This window comes from Pan troglodytes, chromosome 18, assembly GCF_028858775.2.
Source record: "Pan troglodytes isolate AG18354 chromosome 18, NHGRI_mPanTro3-v2.0_pri, whole genome shotgun sequence".
Classification (NCBI taxonomy): Eukaryota; Metazoa; Chordata; class Mammalia; order Primates; family Hominidae; genus Pan; species Pan troglodytes.
Window position 1 is genome coordinate 34,862,527 of NC_072416.2, and position 18,638 is coordinate 34,881,164.

An 18,638-nucleotide genomic window follows, 5' to 3' on the forward strand; every position below is an offset into this window, starting at 1 on the left:
CCTGAGGTCAGGAGTTGGAGACCAGCCTGACCAATATGGTGAAACCCCGTCTCTACTAAAAATATAAAAATTAGCTGGGCGCAGTGGCGGGCGCCTGTAATCCCAGCTACTCGGGAGGCTGATACAGGAGAATCTCTTGAACCCGGTAGACAGAGGTTGCAGTGAGCCGAGATCACACCACTGCACTCCAGCCTGGGCGACAGAGTGAGACTCCGTCTGAAGAAAAAAAAGAAAAAATTTTTTAGCAGAGCACGATGGTTTAGCCTGTTATCCCAGCACTTTGGGAGGGAGGCCAAACAAAGCAGGATGATCTCTTGAAGCCAGGGATTCAAGACCAGCCTGGGGCCAGGCGTGGTGGCTCACACCTGTAATCCCAGCACTTTGGGAGGCTGAGGTGGGCGGATCACTTGAGGTCAGGGGTTCGAGACCAGCCTGGCAAACATGGTGAAACCCCATCTCTACTAAAAATACAAAAATTAGCTGGGCATGGTGGTGTGGCACCTGTAATCCCAGCTACTTGGGATGCTGAGGCACGAGAATCGCTTGAGCCTGGGAGGCAGAAGTTTTAGTGAACCAAGATCGCATCACTGCACTCCAGCTTTGGTGACAGAGCAAGAGTCCGTCTCAAAAACAAAACAAAACCAAAAAGCCCAGCCATAGTGAGATTCCATCTTTACAAAATATTAAAAAATTAGCCCAGCATGATGGCATGTGCCTGTAGTCCCAGCTACTGGGGTGGGGTGGCAAGGTGAGAGGATCACTTTAGCCCGAGAGGTCTGAGCTGCCAAGAACTTATGATCACGCTGCTGCACTCCAGCCTGGGCAACAGAGTTGAGACCCTGTCTTTTTTTTTTTTTTTTTTTTGAGACAGGGTCTCCCTTTGTTGCTCAGGCTGGAGTGCAGTAGTACAATCATGGCTCACTGAAGCCTCAAACTCCACATCTCAAGTGATCCTCCCACCTCAGCCTCCCAAGTAGCTGGGACTTACAGGTGCATATCACCATTCCTGGCTAATTTTTGTATTTTTTGTAGAGATGGGGTTTTGCCATGTTGCTCAGGCTGGTCTTGAATTTCTGGGCTCAAGTAATTCACCCACTTCAGCCTCCCAAAGTGCTGGGATTACAGGTGTGAGCCACTCGCCTGGCCAAGACTCCATCTCTTTGTAATTTTTTTTTTGTTTTTTGAGACAGAGTCTTGCTCTGTCACCCAGGCTGGAGTGCAATGGTGCTGTCTTGACTCACTGCATCCCCTGCCTACCAGGTTCAAGCGATTCTCCTGCCTCAGCTTCCTGGGTAGCTGGGACTACAGGTGCGTGCCACCACACCTGGCTAATTTTTGTATTTTTTTGGTAGAGACAGGGTTTCATTATGTTGGCCAGGCTGGTCTTGAACTCCTGACCTCGTGATCCACCTGCCTCAGCCTCCCAAAGTGCTGGGATTACAGGCATGAGCCACCGTGCCCAGCCGACTCCATCTCTTTAAAAAATTTTTTTTCAACTCTCATCACTGAGTGAAACTTTGCCACCCTACTGACACTTATGTATATCCTTAATGCCCAGTTGTTGGTGCCTAATAGTGTTTACCATTAAAATAACCAGGAGTTCTTGGAGGGTAGCTGATTACATTTCTTGAGACAAGAAAAATCAGGATGGGTCTATAGCATCCTGTTCATTCCAGAAAGTAAGGATATTTTCAAGGATATCGGGGTAGTGGTACAAAGACAAAGGTGATAATAATTTTTTTTGAGGCGGAGTTTTGCTCTTGTTGCCCAGGTTGTAGTGCAATAGAGCCTCTTGCCTCACTGCAATCTCTAGGTTCAAGTGATTCTCCTGCCTCAGCCTCCTGAATAGCTGGGATTACAGGCGCCCACCACCACGCCCAGCTAATTTTTGTATCTTTAGTAGAGATGGGGTTTCACCATGTTGGCCAGGCTGGTCTCAAACTCCTGACCTCAGATGATCCACTCACCTCAGCCTCCCCAAGTGCTGGGATTACAGGCGTGAGCCACTGAGCCCAGCCGTGAGGACTTTAAATAAGAAGATGCAGATAAAGCACTTGGCACTGGGCCTGCAGCATAGGACATGATTCAAATGAGTTAGTTTATTGAAGAGGGCAGGGGGTGGTAGCAGGAACAGACATCAGAGAGGCAGAGTGCAGAGAGGAGCTTTCCCAGGCATGCTGTCTGGCTGATCAGGTGGCCAGTCAGTTGACTGGCACATGCTAACTGAGTCCCAACAAGGTGCCAGCCACTGGAGACATGATGGTGAACAATGCAGGGCCCTACAATTTTTCCTCCTCTATGGACTTCTCTCCAAGTCCCACTGGCTATCTTAGCTACAAACAATTCCCTACCACACTTTTCCCTTCAGGCTATTTTCATGAATAGAACCAGGACATTCCAGGCTTGGCTTCTTTCCTGTCCCAGGTTGGGCCACTGGCTTCACCACTGAACAGCCCGAGGTCTCAATTCAGGGCACAGGCACTCAGCTAATCTCCACCAAAGTGGTTAGGAGCATGGGCTTTGAAATGGATGACAGAGGTTTGAATCCTGACTCAGCTGCTTCTTATCTGTGACCTTGGGTAAATAATATAACATTACAAAGCCTCAGTTTTCTTATTTGTAAGTAGGCATAATAATCCCTACCCAAAAGGAATGTGATGATTAAATGAGATTACTTGAGTGTATGTGTATATAGTATACACATATAGATCAGAGATAGATGGTAGGTAGCTAGGTAGGTAGGTAGATAGATAGATAGAGGCACTGAGTAACGTTAGTGGCTGCCATTATTGCCTTAATATTCCAGTTACTTCAGGGTTTGCTCCTTGGAGGATTTTGGATATTTGCTTATGAGTATAAACAAACAGATTAGGCCAGGCACAGTGGCCCATGCCTGTAATCCCAGCACTTTGGGAGGCCAAGGTGGGTGGGTCACTTGAGGTCAGGAGTTTGAGACCACCCTGGCCAACATGGCGATACCCTGTCTCTACTAAAAAAAATACAAAAAATTAGCAGGGATTGGTGGCAGTCACCTGTAGTCCTAGCTACTCAGGAGGCTGAGGCAAGAATTGCTTGAACCCAGGAGGCGGAGGTTGCAGCCAAGATCACGCCACTGCACTCCAGCCTGGGTGACAGAGCGAGACTCCGTCTCAAACAAACAAACAAACAAAAACCCCAAATAGATTATATCAGACCAGTGGCAAAATTTTTTTCTGGGTATTAATAATGCATTATAGCATTTTCAGGAAGTTATAGCCATTTTATTTCAAACTTTCCCCAAATCGTTAACAGATAAATCAATGAAGAATGTCAGAAAGATTCTGGGAAAAAAATGTCTCTATGACAATAGCCAGGGTGGGCAAGTGGTTGCAAAGCACAGGGTGTATTTGAGTCCACAGGATCTACTGAGATCAAGGCCACTCACAACTCCTGGAGGTGGGTGCCATTCACTACCAGGTAAACAATAGGTTTGTATAGTTAGTGCAACAGATTTCCAGCAGATAACAGTACATTGTTTTAAGGAAAGGGCACCTCTTTCCTAGTTCATACAAAGTTGCTAAGAATTTATGAATGAGCCGAAGAGCTGACTGTGGCCTCTCTAGAGGATAGAATGTGTACCATACTTGTCTATTGGGCTAGATTAGGACCTAACAAACCTGTGGCAGAGAGGAACTGTCTTCTCTCAGGGTCTGGGGCAAAGAGTGGGATTCCCTGGTGTGACAGACAGGATTCTAATAGATGCTCCCTCAAGATTCCTGTCCCCTGGTTATTCAGTCAAGCACTAATTTAGGTGCTGCTGTGAAAGGATTTGGCAGATGTAATTAAAATTCCAAGTCAGTTGATATTAGGATACCGAGATTATCACCTAGTCAGGTAGCCATTTAAAAGCAAGCTTTTCTCTGGCTGGTAGCAGAACAGGAAGTTATGAGGGGCATTTGAGCCATTGCTGACTTGAAGAAGGAGGCAGCCATGTGCTGAGGAATGCGGAGGCCTCCAGAGAGCTGCCACTACCCGACATCCAGCAAGGAGCTGACTTTGGCTAACAACCTAAACGAGCTCAAAAGTGGATTCTTCTTCAAAGCATCTGGATAAGAGCCCAGCTCAGCCAACACCTAGACTTTGCCCTTTTGAGACTGATCTAAGAACCCAGTCATGCCCATACAGTGGGACTTAGGGAACTGTGAGATAATAATTGGTTGTGGCTTTAAGCTGCTAAATGCGTAGTAATTTGTTATGCAGCAATAGGAAACAAATATTATTTGTTTCATGAAAGAGCTCAGCTAGAGATAACTTGGGAATCCCTTCAGGAGAGGACTCTGTCAGCTGTCTTGCATTATGCTGGTGGAGAGAACACATTTTCCCCACTCCTGATGTTTACTTTTATGCAGGTAGAGATCTACAGGTGTAACATTACTGACCTTCCCCCACCTCCTGACTTACTTAGGAAGGAATGGAGTTATTAGGAAGGAGAAATGGTATGTCTATATATCTGTTCCTTCCTCTGTTTTTCCCCTTGAGAGTGAACCTGTTGCCTAAGAACTTAGGTTCTGTTCTACACTGTCAAATTCCAAGTTGTTTTTTTTTTTTTTTTTTTTTTTTGAGACAGAGTCTTGCTCTGTCGCTCAGGCTGGAGTGCAGTGGCATCATCTTCACTCATTGCAACCTCTGCCTCCCAGGCTCAAGCAATTCTCCTGTCTCAGCCTCTCGAGTAGCTGGGATTACAGGCACATGCCACCATGCATGGCTAATTTTTTTATTTTTAATAGAGACAGGATTTCACCATGTTGGCCCGACTGGTCTCAAACTCCTGACCTCAAGTGATCCACCTGCCACAGCCTCCCAAAGTGCTGGGATTACAGGCGTAAGCCACTGCACCCAGCCATCAAATTCCAAGTTTTACAAGGGGAAGGCTGTCAAGGTCTAGTACTACCTGTGACTATGGATGGGTAAACATGGTCCAGAACTGACGAAGAAGAAAGATGTATTAGTCTGGTCTCACATTGCTAAAGACATACCCGAGACTGGATAATTTAGAAAGGAAAGAGGTTTAATTGACTCACAGTTCAGCATGGCTGGAGAGGTCCCAGGAAACTTACAGTCATGGCGGAAGGGGAAGCAAACATGTCCTTGTTCACATGGCGGGAATAATAAGAAGTGCTGAGCAAAGTTGGAAAAGTCCCTTATAAAACTACCAGATCTCATGAGAACTCACTCACTGTCACAAGAACAGCATGGAGGTAACTGCCCCCTATGATTCAATTACCTCTCACTGGGTTCCTCCCATGACACGTGGAGATTACAATGGGGACTATAATTCACGATGAGATTTGGGTGGGGGGACACAGCCAAACCATATCAAAGACCTTAATTAATGGTCTCCCTCATCTCTCCCACCCCTGCCAGAAACCACATATAAACATACAGCCCTGGAAGAACTGACCTAATCTGCTCACCCTTGAGCACTTAGAAGGGAGCTGCACAGGTAGACTGACTTGAGGAAAGATGCCTGCCTGCACTTGAAAAGCCCTGTAGGTAAGGCTTCCTATTCATGCCTTAATAGTCAGATAGTGGTCTGCAAATTTGTTCAATACTGGGTGTTGTAGACTGAATGTATATCCTGCCCCCTCACCCCAATTCATATGAAGAGGTCCTGATACCTCAGAATGTGACTGTATTTGGAGAGGGTTTTAAAGAGGTAATTTGTTGGGAGCCGAAAAGGCCACAGGGATTGTGACCAACTCAGCATTCCACTGGAGGCTACATGATCAAACAGCAAACTGTTTATTATGAATGCAGGATGTAAGCAAACTCACACTGCGCCTGCTGCCAAAAGGTTTGCTGAGGGCCATCACTTCCTGGCTCCGGGCTCCTTGAAGTTATCTACTGGGAAATCTAGCGCCTATTGTTCGAAGGATACAGTCTCACAAGCCTGCTGTGAACCAAACAGCTGACTGACAATTACCGGTCAACCAGTCCCCCTTTCTCGTTATCTCTTTTACCAATAAATACAGAGGGCTGTGTAAAGCTCAGGGCCCTTGGCCGGGCGTGGTGGCTCACACCTGTAATCCCAGCACTTTGGGAGGCTGAGGCGGGCAGATCACGAGGTCAGGAGATCAAGACCATCCTGGCTAACATGGTGAAACCCCATCTCTACTAAAAATACAAAAAATTAGCCAGGCGTGGTGGCGGGAACTTGTAGTCCCAGCCACTCTGGAGGCTGAGGCAGGAGAATGGCATGAACCTGGGAGGCAGAGCTTGCAGTGAGCCGAGATCATGCCACTGCACTCCAGCCTGGGCCAAATGCGAGACTCCATCTCAAAAAAAAAAAAAAAAAAAAAAAAGCTCAGGGCCCTTGTCCACCAGAGACAAGGTGCCCCCTGACCCCTTCTTCCAAATATACTCTTCTGTCTTTGTCTTTTATTCCCGCATTCACCCCCCTTTGTTCAGTCTCCCAAGGTCCGTGCAGGTTACAGTAATTGAGTTACAGTGAAGTTGTTAGGGTGGGCTCTAATTCAATACGACTGGTACACTTAAGAGGAAATTTAGACACAGACATATACAAAGTGAAGACCATGTAGAGACACAAGGAGAACAAGGCCATTTACAAGACAATGAGAGAGGCCTCAGAAGAAACCAACTCTGCCGACACCTTGGTCTTGGACTTCCAGTCTCCAGAACTATGAGAAAATAAATTTCTGTTGTTGAAGCCACCCAATCTGTGGTACCTTGTTATGGTATACCTAGCTAAAGAGCACACTGGCCACTCAAGAGGAAACTTGCCTTACGCCACTTGCCTCTGTTTGATAGAACCTAACATACTATTCTGACTGCTAATTGTAAATAAAATAAGGAATAATTAAAGAAAAGTTACAGCCCATCTAAGGGACTCAGAAACCAGAGGAGGGAAGATCAAACCAGTCCCTGGATGAAATGTTATTTATTTTTTAAAACAGAGTCTCGCTCTGTCACCCAGGCTGGAGTGCAGTGGTGCGATCTCAGCTCACTGCAACCTCCACTTCCCGGGTTCATGCCATTCTCCTGCCTCAGCCTCCCGAGTAGCTGGGACCACCGGCGCCCGCCACCCCTCCCAGCTAATTTTTTTTATTTTTAGTACAGACAGGGTATCACCGTGTCAGCCAGGATGGTCTCGATCTCCTGACCTCGTGATCCGCTCGCCTCGGCCTCCCAAAGTGCTGGGATTACAGGCATGAGCCACCGCGCCCAGCCATTCTCCTGACCTTGTGATCCACCCTCCTCAGCTTCCCAAAGTGCTGGGATTACAGGCGTGAGCCACTGCACCTGGCCAAAATGGTTTTAACTGAAGTAAAATTGATTGAAGTCTGTTTTTTAAAAAAAGTTACAAGAGCTCAAACTTCCTTGTCACCAATCCTGTTCCTTCCAAATCCCTGGCCATCCAGCCAAATCATGAGCAACTGCCCATGCGTTAGTATAGGTCTGTACTTCTGGCTATTTCTCATTCCAGACATAGCAAACAATCAAACATACTAGTCAAAATTCCGGCCACTGCGAGGCCATGACAGCAGATTTTGCAGACTCTTCTGTAAAATGAGAGATACTCCAGGAGGTCATAGACACTAATGGAGGGAGAGGAAGACAATGTAGCAAGAGTTGGTGTTGGGCTGGGTGCCGTGACTCATGCCAGTAATCCCAGCACTTCGGGAGGCTGAGGCAGGAGGATCACTTGAGACCAGGAGTTTGAGACCAGCCTGGGCAACATAGTGAGACCTTGTCTCTACTAAAAATGAAAAAGTTAGCTAGGCGTAGTGGCACATGCCTGTAGTCCCAGCTACTTGGGAGGCTGAGGTAGGAGGGTCACTTGGGCCTGGGAGGTTGAGGCTGCAGTGAGCTGTGATCATGCCACTGCACTCCAGTCTCGGTGACAGAGTGAGACCCTGACTCAAAAAACAAACAAACAAAAAAGTTGGTGTGAAGGAGTGGATTCTTCTATTGGTGTTTGCCATGTTTGCCATGGACACTGAGCGTTACCGGATCTGCTGGATCTCAAGCACCACACAGTAGACCAGCATGTGATGTAATGCAGCCTGGACTTGCTGCAGAGCCTTCTCTCGCTCCAGTCCCTGCTCAAAACTAGCAGCATAGACCGGGCACTGTGGGTCATGCCTGTAATCCCAGGATTTTGGGAGGCTGAGGTGGGTGGATCACTTGAGGTCAGGAGTTGGAGACAAGCCCGGCCAATATGGTGAAACCTCATCTCTACTAAAAATACAAAGAATAGTCAGGCATTGTGGCACATGCCTGTAATCCCAGCTACTTGGGATGCTGCTTGGCAGGAGAATCTCTTAAACCCGGGAGGCAGAGGTTGCAGTGAGCTGAGATCGCACCATTGCACTCCAGCTTTGGCGACAAAGCGAAACTCTGCCTCAAAAAAAAAAAAAAAAAAAAAGTCCGGGCGTGGTGGCTCATGCCTATAATCCCAGCACTTTGGGAGGCCGAGGCAGGCGGATCACAAGGTCAAGAGATCAAGACCATCCTGGCCAACATGGTGAAACTCCGTCTCTACTAAAAATACCAAAATTAGCTGGGCGTGGTGGTGCGCACCTGTAGTCCCAGCTACTCGGGAGGCTGAGGCAGGAGAACTGCTTGAACCCAGGGGGCAGGGGTTGCAGTGAGCCCAGATGGCACCAATGCACTCCAGCCTGGTGACAGAGTGAGACTCCGTCTCAAAAAAAAAAAAAAAAAGGAAAAAAACAAACAAACTAGCAGCCTTACAAATACTAATTTGCTCCAAGAAAGATATTGTATCTGGGAACAGCAGCTACAATTGGAGTCACCATCTGATAAAGTTTATGATAGTCCACAGTCATTCTCCGAGATCCATCTGACTTCTGCACAGGCCACACTGGTGGGTTAAATGAGCATGTGATAGGTGTCATCACCCTTGCTTCTTTTAATTTTTTGATGGTGGCATTAATCTCTGTGCTTCCCTCAGGAATGTGGTATTTCTACTGGCTTCTTTTCTCTGTAGGGAGGGGAAGTTCCAGGGGCTTTCACTTAGGCCTTCCTGTCATATTGACCTTCAGTCTGAGTCAGAGAGCCTATGTGGGGATTCTGGCACTATGTCAGTTTTCAATCAGTTGTCTCAGCTCTAAATGTCACCCTCCAGTACCTGCTCTAAGATAACGGGCTGGACTTCTAATACATTTCTCCTTGCAAAGAACATGATGTTATGCTTTGTCAGTAGAGGGCGCTGGTGGGACATTGCAAGAAGAAGGGGAAGCTCTTCCTGGTTCTGGTCCTGTTGAGGTTTCATTTTTCTTGCTCTTGCTGCAGTTTTTCAGGGGCAGATCCCAGTGGTTCTCTGCCCTAGATGCATGTCCAGAGTGAAAAGTCCTTGGGAGGCCCAAAGACCCCAGTTTGCAACACTTTACCACGTTCCCTCCCCCAATATGGACACCACAAATCCCATACCACATGCCGCCTTTGCTGTGAGTGGCTCCTGGCACTTGGACAGTTTTTGCACACCCACCACTGGTCCTGACCTTTATTGGCTTTCTCTAGCACTGAACTCTGGCAGAGCACGCTTCTCCAGTACTTGGCTTCTGTAGCGGTCTAGCTTTCTCCAGCACTGTGCTCTCACCAAGCGCACTTTATCTAACAGGTAGAAAGCATGGCTTTCTCTGCCACTTGGTTCCTGTATGGGTAGAGCTTCCTCAGGCACTGGGCTCTTGCTGAGTCTGCATGCTCTCGTGCTTGACTCCTCTAATAGCCTGACTGTCTACAGTGCTTGATCCTTGCACTGGCAAAGCTCTTTCCAGCAATGGGCTCCTGCAGAGTGAGTTTCCTACAGTTCTTGGTTCCAACAGTGCTTGGTGGAATAGCAGCTTCACCTGATACCCCAGAGGGCCGATTTCTAGGAGGTCTCATTTGGTGAGGCATGTCAGTGGCTTCTCTGCCATGCCTTTCAAATGACATCTGGATCTCAGCCCTTGTGGGAGAAGATTCTTCATTGGATACTGTATCTCAGCCCCGGGGATAGTAGCTGATCTTTATATCTGCCACCTCTGTATTTCTGCATTCTTTTTTTTTTTTTTTTATTGAGACAGCACTCTGTTGCCCAGGCTGGAGTACAGTGGTGCAATCACAGCTCACTGCAGCCTCAAACTCCTGGGCTCAAGAGATCCTTCAGCTGGGCGCAGTGGCTCATGCCTATAATCCCAGCACTTTGGGAGGCCGAGACAGGCGGATCACAAGATCAGGAGATCGAGACCAGCCTGGCCAACGTGGTGAAACCCCGTCTCTACTAACAATACAAAAATTAGCTGTGCATGGTGGCAGGTGCCTGTAGTCCCAGCTACTCTGGAGGCTGAGGCAGGAGAATTGCTTGAACCCGGGAGGCAGAGGTTGTAGTGAGCTGAGCTAAGATCACGCCACTGCACTCCAGCCTGGGCAACAGAGCGAGACTCCATCTCAAAAAAAAAAAAAAAGAAAGATCCTTCAGCCTCAGCCTCCTCAGTAGCTGGGACCACAGGTTTGCACCACCATGCCTGGCTAATTTTAAAATTTATTTATTTATTTATTTATTTATTTATTTATTTATTTATTTTTTTGGAGATGGAGTCTCACTCTGTGGCCCAGGCTGGAGTGCAGTGGCGCGATCTCAGCTCACTGCAAGCTCCGCCTTCTGGGTTTAAGAGATTCTCCTGCTTCAGCCTCCCGAGTAGCTGGGACTACAGGCGCCCACCAACACGCCCGGCTAAATTTTTTTGTATTTTTAGTAGAGACGGGGTTTCACTGTGTTAGCCAGGATGGTCTCGATCTCCTGACCTCGTGATCCGCCCACCTAGGCCTCCCAAAGTTCTGGGATTACAGGCATGAGCCACTGCGCCCGGCTTAAAATTTATCTTTATTTTTTGTAGAGATGAGGTCTTACTATATTGCCCAGGCTCTCTGTATTCTTTAGAATTGTCTTTAGCTCTCATTAACCAATTCCCTATCATTCCAATCCCCTATCAATAATTCCTTATGTTAAACTCCCATTGTGGCTTCTGCCTTTTGATTGAACCTTAACTGATATAATAAGTGGCACTGGGAGTGATCCCAGGAGACAGACCTGCGGAGATGGATTTGGGGATTTATTTAATCACACCCTGGGCTTGAGCTCCCTGCTGAGCTCCTTGCCTTGGGAAGTGGGATGCCAGCAACCCATGGCCTGCAGTAGCATTCCAGCTAGTGACGCTGTCACGTGATGGTGGTGAAGTGCCTACTGAAGCACATGCCTTGGGAACCCAAATGGCTGCTATTCTTGACTACAGTGACAGCAGTAATGACCAAGGAGCAAGGACTGTGGTGTGCGATGGATTCTTTTCAGTACAGTTGAGTTATTACAAAGAGAAAATGGCAAGCTCAGGTCTATTCACTCTCAGCTCAAGTCACAGTCTGAGAATCAGAATGCTTCCATGACAGGCCTAAAATAATCTCTGACTTGTGTAGACCCACGGCTGATATTGCTGAAAGTCAAACACATAATTTAATTGTGTGGTTTGCTGAAAAGTAATGAGTTGAATTTGCAGTCTCATCAAATTTGTCATGCAAAAACTAGGGCACTAATTGGGAAATAATAGGATCCAGAAATTTGGAATGGTGAATCTGGTTGGACCCAGATGAAGCCAACAATATTGAACTCCTATGTCATTCAGAGTCTCCCTTGTGAGTGGAAGTAGCCTGATGTCCACAGTCTGAAGAGACTCACTTTCCTGTCTGAAAAGGCTGTGATAACCTCACCTGGGCAAATGCCTTGAAAGTGGATGCTCATACCCTCAAAATCCACCACAACCAATCTGTTGCCAGTAGGTCTTTAATAGGGTCAAATCTCATCATGGGCCAGGCACAGTGGCTCACACCTGTAATCTCAGCACTGTGGGAGACCAAGGTGGGTGGATCACCTAAGGTCAGGAGTTCAAGACCAGCCTGTCCAACATGGTGAAACCCTGTTGCTACTAAAAACACAAAAATTAGCCGGGCATGATGGTGCACACCTGTAATCCCAGCTACTCAGGAGGCTGAGGCAGGAAAGTCGCTTGAACCCGGGAGGCGGAGGTTGCCAAGAGCCGAGATTGTGCCATTGCACTCCAGCCTGGGCAACAGAATGAGACTCTATCTCGAAAAAAACAAAAACAAAAACAAAAAAAATCTCACCATGTTTCAGGGGGACAGATACACACTGAGACCCAGGAGGAAATGACCCAGCTTACACACTAAAATAATTGCAGGACATTGTTGATACGTTAGCAGAAAACTAGGGTGTATGGGAAGATGGGTGCTAAGGATGTTAGACCAGTGAGGGGAGAATGTGATACTAGATAAGGCCAAATTCATTGATGTGGGTGCATGTGCTAGAGACTCCAGATGTAATGTGTTAGCTTGTGTACCTGAATTTGGCTGTAAGAGACTACTTGGCTGGTTGACTGGAATTTGGACTTCATGGTGGCCTACCACTATTAAGTGGTTAGTGAAATGAGATGCCAGATCTTTCCTGGTAATCACAAGGAAGAGAGAATCCAAAGGCTTAGCATGATAGACTGCGTTTATCATGTGTACTCTATCAACTCTATTTTATGAGAGGACCCAGAAGGCACTCCTTTTGCTAGGGCATTGAAGGGAGCAGGTGTATCTTTGAGAAGTTCTCTGGTTGCTGTCCTTTGTAGGCCAAGTAAGGCTGCAGGAAATGCACCATTGAGGTGGGCCCTCTGATCTTGGGATATGAAGGGACCCTGACAAGTTAGATACATCAACTGTAAAGGGCAGCAGAGACCACCAGGCAATCTAATTTCTTGGCTTGCAGAGGTCTTGGCAGTAGCTAATGGATTATAGTGTCCCTAGGAACAAAGTAGATGGGCAGTGTACTCCAATATTTCTTGGTCTGTTTCCTTGTTGATCATCTGTTCTATCCATTATTGAAAGTAGGGTATTGAGGCCAGGTGCGGTGACTCACACCTGTAATCCCAGCACTTTGGGAGGCCGAGGCCAGATCGCCTGAGGTCAGGAGTTCAAGACCAGCCTGGCCAACATGGTGAAACTCCATCTCTACTAAAAATACAAAAAAATTCTAGCTGAGTGTGGTGGCACATGCCTGCAATCCCGGCTACTCAGGAGGCTGAGGCAGGAGAATCACTTGAACCCAAGGCAGAGGTTGCAGTGAGCCAAGATTGTGCCATTGCATTCCAGCCTGGGTGACAAAGTGAGACTCTGTCACAAAAAAAAAAAAAAAAAAAAAGGCTGGGTGCGGTGGCTCATGCCTGTAATCCCAGCACTTTGAGAGGCCGAGGCGGGTGGATCACGAGGTCAGGAGATCGAGACCATCCTGGCTAACACAGTGAAACCCTGTCTCTACTAAAAATACAAAAAATTAACCAGGCGTGGTGGTGGGCGCCTGTAGTCCCAGCTACTCGGGAGGCTGAGACAGAAGAATGGTGTGAACCCAGGAGGCGGAGTTTTCAGTGAGCCGAGATTGAGCCACTGCACTCCAGCCTGGGGGACAGAGCAAGACTCTGTCTCAAAAAAAAAAAAAAAAGAAAAAGTAGAGTATTGAAATCTCTGCCTAATATTGTTGAATTGCTTATTTCTCCCTTCAGTTCTATCAGTTTTTGCTTCATGTATTTTGGGGCTCTGTTGTTAGATGCATGTATGTTTTCAATTATTATGGCTTCCTGATGGATTGACCCCTTTATCATTATAAAATGTCTTTTGTATCTAGTAACAATTTTTGTCTTAAATTCTGGTTTGTCTGATATATATATTAGCATAGCCACTCCACATCCCCGTTTTTTGTTTTTTTGAGACTGAGTTTAGCTCTATTGCCCAGGCTGGAGTGCAGTAGCACGATCTCAGCTCACTGCAACCCCCGCATCCTGGGTTCAAGCATTTCCTGTGCCTCAGCCTCTCAAGTAGCTGGGATTACAGGCTCCTGCCACCTGCCTGGCTAATTTTTATATTTTTAGTAGAGACGAGGTTTCACCATGTTGGCCAGGCTGGTCTTGAACTCCTGACCTTGGGCAATCTGCCTGCCTCGGCCTCCCAAAGTGTTGGGATTATAGGCATGAGCCCCTGTGCCTGGCCTCCTTTTTTCTTTTTTTTTTTTTTGGAGTCAGGGTCTTTCTGTCACTCAGGCTGGAATGAATGGTACGATCGCAGCTCACTGCAGCCTCGACCATGCCTAGCTAACTTTTGTATTTTTTATTGTAGAGATGGGTTTTGCCATGTTGCCCAGGCTGGTCTCAAACTTCTGGGCTGAAGAAATATGCCTTCCAGGCTGGGCGTGGTGGCTCACACCTTTGGGAGGCCGAGGTGGGCAGATCACAAGGTCAGGAGATCAAGACCATCCTGGCTAACACAGTGAAACCCCATCTCTACTAAAAATACAAAAAAATCAGCCGGGCATGGTGGCAGGCGCCTGTAGTCCCAGCTACTCAGGAGGCTGAGGCAGAAGAATGGCGTGAACCCAGGAGCAGAGCTTGCAGTGAGCCAAGATCGCATCACTGCACTCCAGCCTGGGTGACTGAGCGAGACTCCACCTCAAAAAAAAAAAAAAAAAGAAAAGAAAAGAAAAAAGAAAAAAAAGAAATATGCCTTCCAAATTGCTGGGATTACAGGCATGAGCCACCACACCCAGCAAACACATCTCTTATAGTTACTTTTGCATGGCATATCTTGTTATATCCTTTTACTTACAAACTATTTATCTTTGAATATAAAGGCACTATATACAGTCATGTGTTGCTTAACAATGGGGATACATTCTGAGAAATGTGTCATGGGCGATTTTGTCATTGTGCAGACATCATGGAATGTAGTTACACAAACCTAGATGGTATAACCTGCTACTACAAATCTAGACTATATCATATAGACTATTGCTCCTAGCCTACAGATCTGTACAGCATGTTACTGTCCTGAATACTGTAGGTGATATATATATAATACTGTAACATGATGGTAAGTATTTGTGTATTTAAACACACAGAAAAGGTACAGTAAAAATACAGCATAAAAGATAAAATGATATGCCACACTGGTATACCAGGGTATGCCATGGTAAGTACCAGGGCACTTACCAGAATGGAGCCTACAGGACTGGAAGTTGCCCTAGATGAGTTAGTAAGTCAGTAGTGAGTGAATGTGAAGGCCTAGGACATTATGGTACACCACTGTAGGCTTTATGAACACTGTATATATAGGCTACACTAAATTTACAAAAAAGATTTTTTCTGCAGTAATAAATTAATTTTAGCTAAGTGCAACTTTTGGTGCAAATGTAATTGCGGTTTCGCACCATGAATTTTAAATCATTATAACCAGGCTCAAACACATATTTATTAATCAAAATAGGAACCAGTACAAACAACACATTTTTTCCAATAAGAAATAAGTTTGTTTATTCCTGTAGCGTAAAAATCTGTGCTTCAGGATTCAGCGAACTCTTGGAAAGCATTTTCTGCATCCTGCTGGTTTGTTTTCCCTGCAAAACTGCTGGGATGCTTGAAGAAGTGGTAGTCAGTTGGCAAGAGGTCAGGTGAATATGGTGGATGAGGCAAAATTTCATAGCCCAATTCGTTCAACATTTTTTTTTTTTTTTTTGAAATGAAGTCTCACTCTGTCGCCCAGGCTGGAGTGCAGTGGCACAATCTTGGCTCATCGCAACCTCCACCTTCCGGGTTCAAGCAGTTCTCTTGCCTCAGCCTCTCGAGTAGCTGGGATTACAGGCGCCAGCTACCATACCCAGCTAATTTTTGTATTTTTAGTAGAGACAGGTTTCACCATGTTGGCCAGGCTGTTCTCGAACTCCTGACCTCAAGTGATCCGTCCACCTTGGCCTCCCAAAATGTTGGGATTACAGGCGTGAGCCACCGCACCCGGCCTCAACATTTGAAGCGCTGGTTATGCGATGTGTGGTTGTTGTCATGGAGAATAACTGGGCCCTTTCTGTTGAGCAATGCCACAGCAGGCCTTGCAGTTTTCAGTGCATCTCATCGATTTGCTGAGCATACTTCTCAGATGTAATGGTTTCACTGGGATTCAGAAAGTTGCAGTGGATCAGACCAGCAGCAGACCACCAAACAGTGACCGTGACCTTTTTTTGGTGCAAGGTTGGCTTTGGGAAGTGCTTTAGAGCTGCTTCTCAGTACAGCCACAGAGCTGGTTGTTGCCGGTTGTCATATAAAATCGACTTTTTGTCACACATCACAATCTGATCAAGAAATGGTTCATTGTTGTTGCATAGAATAAGAGAAGATGACACTTCAAAATGATGATTTTTTTAATTTTTGGTAAGGTCATGAGGCACCCACTTATTGAGCTTTTTCACCTTTCCAATTTGCTTCAAATGCCAGACAGCCATAGACCGGTCGATGGTTGAGTTCTTGGGCAACTTCTCGTGTAGTTTTAACAGGATCAACTTCAATGAGAGCTTTCAGTTGGTCATTGTCAACTTCCGATGGCCAGACACTATGCTTCTCATCTTCAAGGCTCTCGTCTTCTTTGCAAAACTTCTTGAACCACCACTGTACTATATGTTCATTAGCAGTTCCTGGGCCAAGTGTGTTGTTGATGTTGCGAAGTGTCTCCACAGCTTTATGACCCATTTTTAACTCGAATAAGAAAATCGCTTGAATTTGCTTTTTGTCTAACATCATTTCCATAGTCTAAAATAAACGTAAAATAAACAGCAGTAATGAGTCATTAAAAAAATAAAGTGAGAAATGACCATTAAAATGATGTATAACATAACCACATTTATTTAAGAATGCATTCCAAAATCAAATGGCAAATTTCAACAATTACTTTTGCACTCACTTAGTAACTTTATAATTTTTTTTTTTTTTTTTTTTTTTGAGATGGAGTCCTGCTTTGGCGCCCAGGTTGGAGTGCAGTATTGTGATCTCGGCTCACGGCAACCTCTGCCTCCCGGGTTCAAGTGATTCTTCTGCCTCAGCCTCCTGAGTAGCTGGGATTACAGGCGCACGCCACCAGGCCTGGCTAATTTTTATATTTTTAGTAGAGACGGGGTTTCACCATATTGGTCAGGCTGGTCTCAAACTCCTGACCTCAGGTGATCCACCCGCCTTGGCCTCCCAAAGTGCTGAAATTACATGCGTGAGCCACCTCACCCAGCCAAACTTTTAAATTTTTTAAACTTACTCTTTTGTCAATAAGCTCATTAATAAATGTTATTACACTTAGCTTAAAGTACACATTGTACAGCTGTACAAAAATATTTCCTTTCTTTATATCCTTATTCCAGAAGCTTTTTCTATTTTATTTTATTTATTTTTTGATACGGAGTTTTGCTCTTGTTGCCCAGGCTGGAGTGCAAATGGCATGATCTCGGCTCACCGCAACCTCCACCTCCCGTGTTCAAGCGATTCTCCTGTCTCTGCCTCCCGAGTAGCTGGGATTACAGACATGCGCCACCACGCCCAGCTAATTTTGTATTTTTTTCAGTAGAGACGGGGTTTCTCCATGTTGGTCAGGCTGGTCTCGAACTCCTGACCTCAAGTGATCCACCCACCTCAGCCTCCCAAAGTGCTGGGATTACAGGCATGAGCCACCGCACCCGGCCAACTTTTTCTATTTTAAAAAGTATATTTTTCAATATTTTAAACTTTTTTGTTAAAAACTAAGACACACATACACACACAATCAGCCTAGGCCTACACTAGTCAAGATCATCGAGATCACTGTCTTCCACTTCCACATCGTGCCCCACTGGAAGGTCTTCAGAAGCAATAACACGCATGGAGCTTTCATCTCCTATGATAACACATTCTTCTGGAATCCCTCCTGTAGGACCTGCCTGAGGCTCTTCTTGAGGGACTATCACTCTTTCAAAAAATGTCCATGGAGGTTTGCTTGGCTTCTTTCTTTCTTTTATTTTAATCATACATTTGCTTGTAAACAGATAATGCACCATGAACATATCTCTCTATTAATGAAAACCGTTCAGTATGAGGGTCCGTGTTTTCAACGTTTTAAGGAGTTTGTTGAGGTCTGCAGCAGCTTCTGCTAAACCCTTCACTGCGAATTTTCTTCTGGGTTTTTCTTCTCCTGCAGTTTCTTTTTTCTCTTGCCTCTTCTTCAGCTATGTATTCCTGTTCCAGTTCCAACAGCTCCTTATTAGTCAATTCCTCAAGAATTACCTCTAGGCGCTCTACCATGTCATCCTCATCCACACCCAGGTTAAAATTATTTGCCACCTCAACCACAGCTTTATTGATTTTTGAAACCTCCTCATCCTTGACAAATACTTTTAAGTCATGGACCAACCTTTTGAGTGTCTTCCTCCAGATGGCATTCATACCGCATGGTGACATCACCCCAAGTCTAAGCAGGGTTCTTGATGAAGTCACAGATGTGTTGCAATCCTTCCAGAATTGTCTCAGTGGCTTCTCAGTGTCTTCCTCAGCTGCAGCAATCACCTGGGCAAAGGTCTCCTCAGGTAATAGGCCTTAAAAGCTGCTATACCTCCATGATCCATTGGTTGAAACAAAGAGGTGGTGTTTGGAGGGGAAACACCACTTAGATATTGGGATGAATATCACCAGTAAAAGGAGGATGTATGGGAGCCTTATCAACAATAAGCAAAATCTTGAAAAATATATTAT

At 45.9% G+C, this 18,638-nt stretch overlaps 1 protein-coding gene across 2 annotated transcripts in view; it reads right to left on the reverse strand.

Moving 5' to 3' along the window:
- The window catches only part of BCL7C (BAF chromatin remodeling complex subunit BCL7C), a 70,889-nt gene that overhangs the window by 12,281 nt on the left and 39,970 nt on the right, over positions 1–18,638 (reverse strand). The window contains exon 6 of one of the 2 annotated variants that reach the window (XM_063797763.1): positions 15,334–16,679. The exons of the other annotated variant lie outside the window; for it this stretch is intronic. Coding sequence (XP_063653833.1) covers positions 16,326–16,679 — 354 coding nt within the window. The 3' untranslated portion in view covers positions 15,334–16,325. Of the gene's footprint in view, positions 1–15,333; positions 16,680–18,638 lie in introns of those variants that run through there. 2 annotated transcript variants of the gene reach the window in all.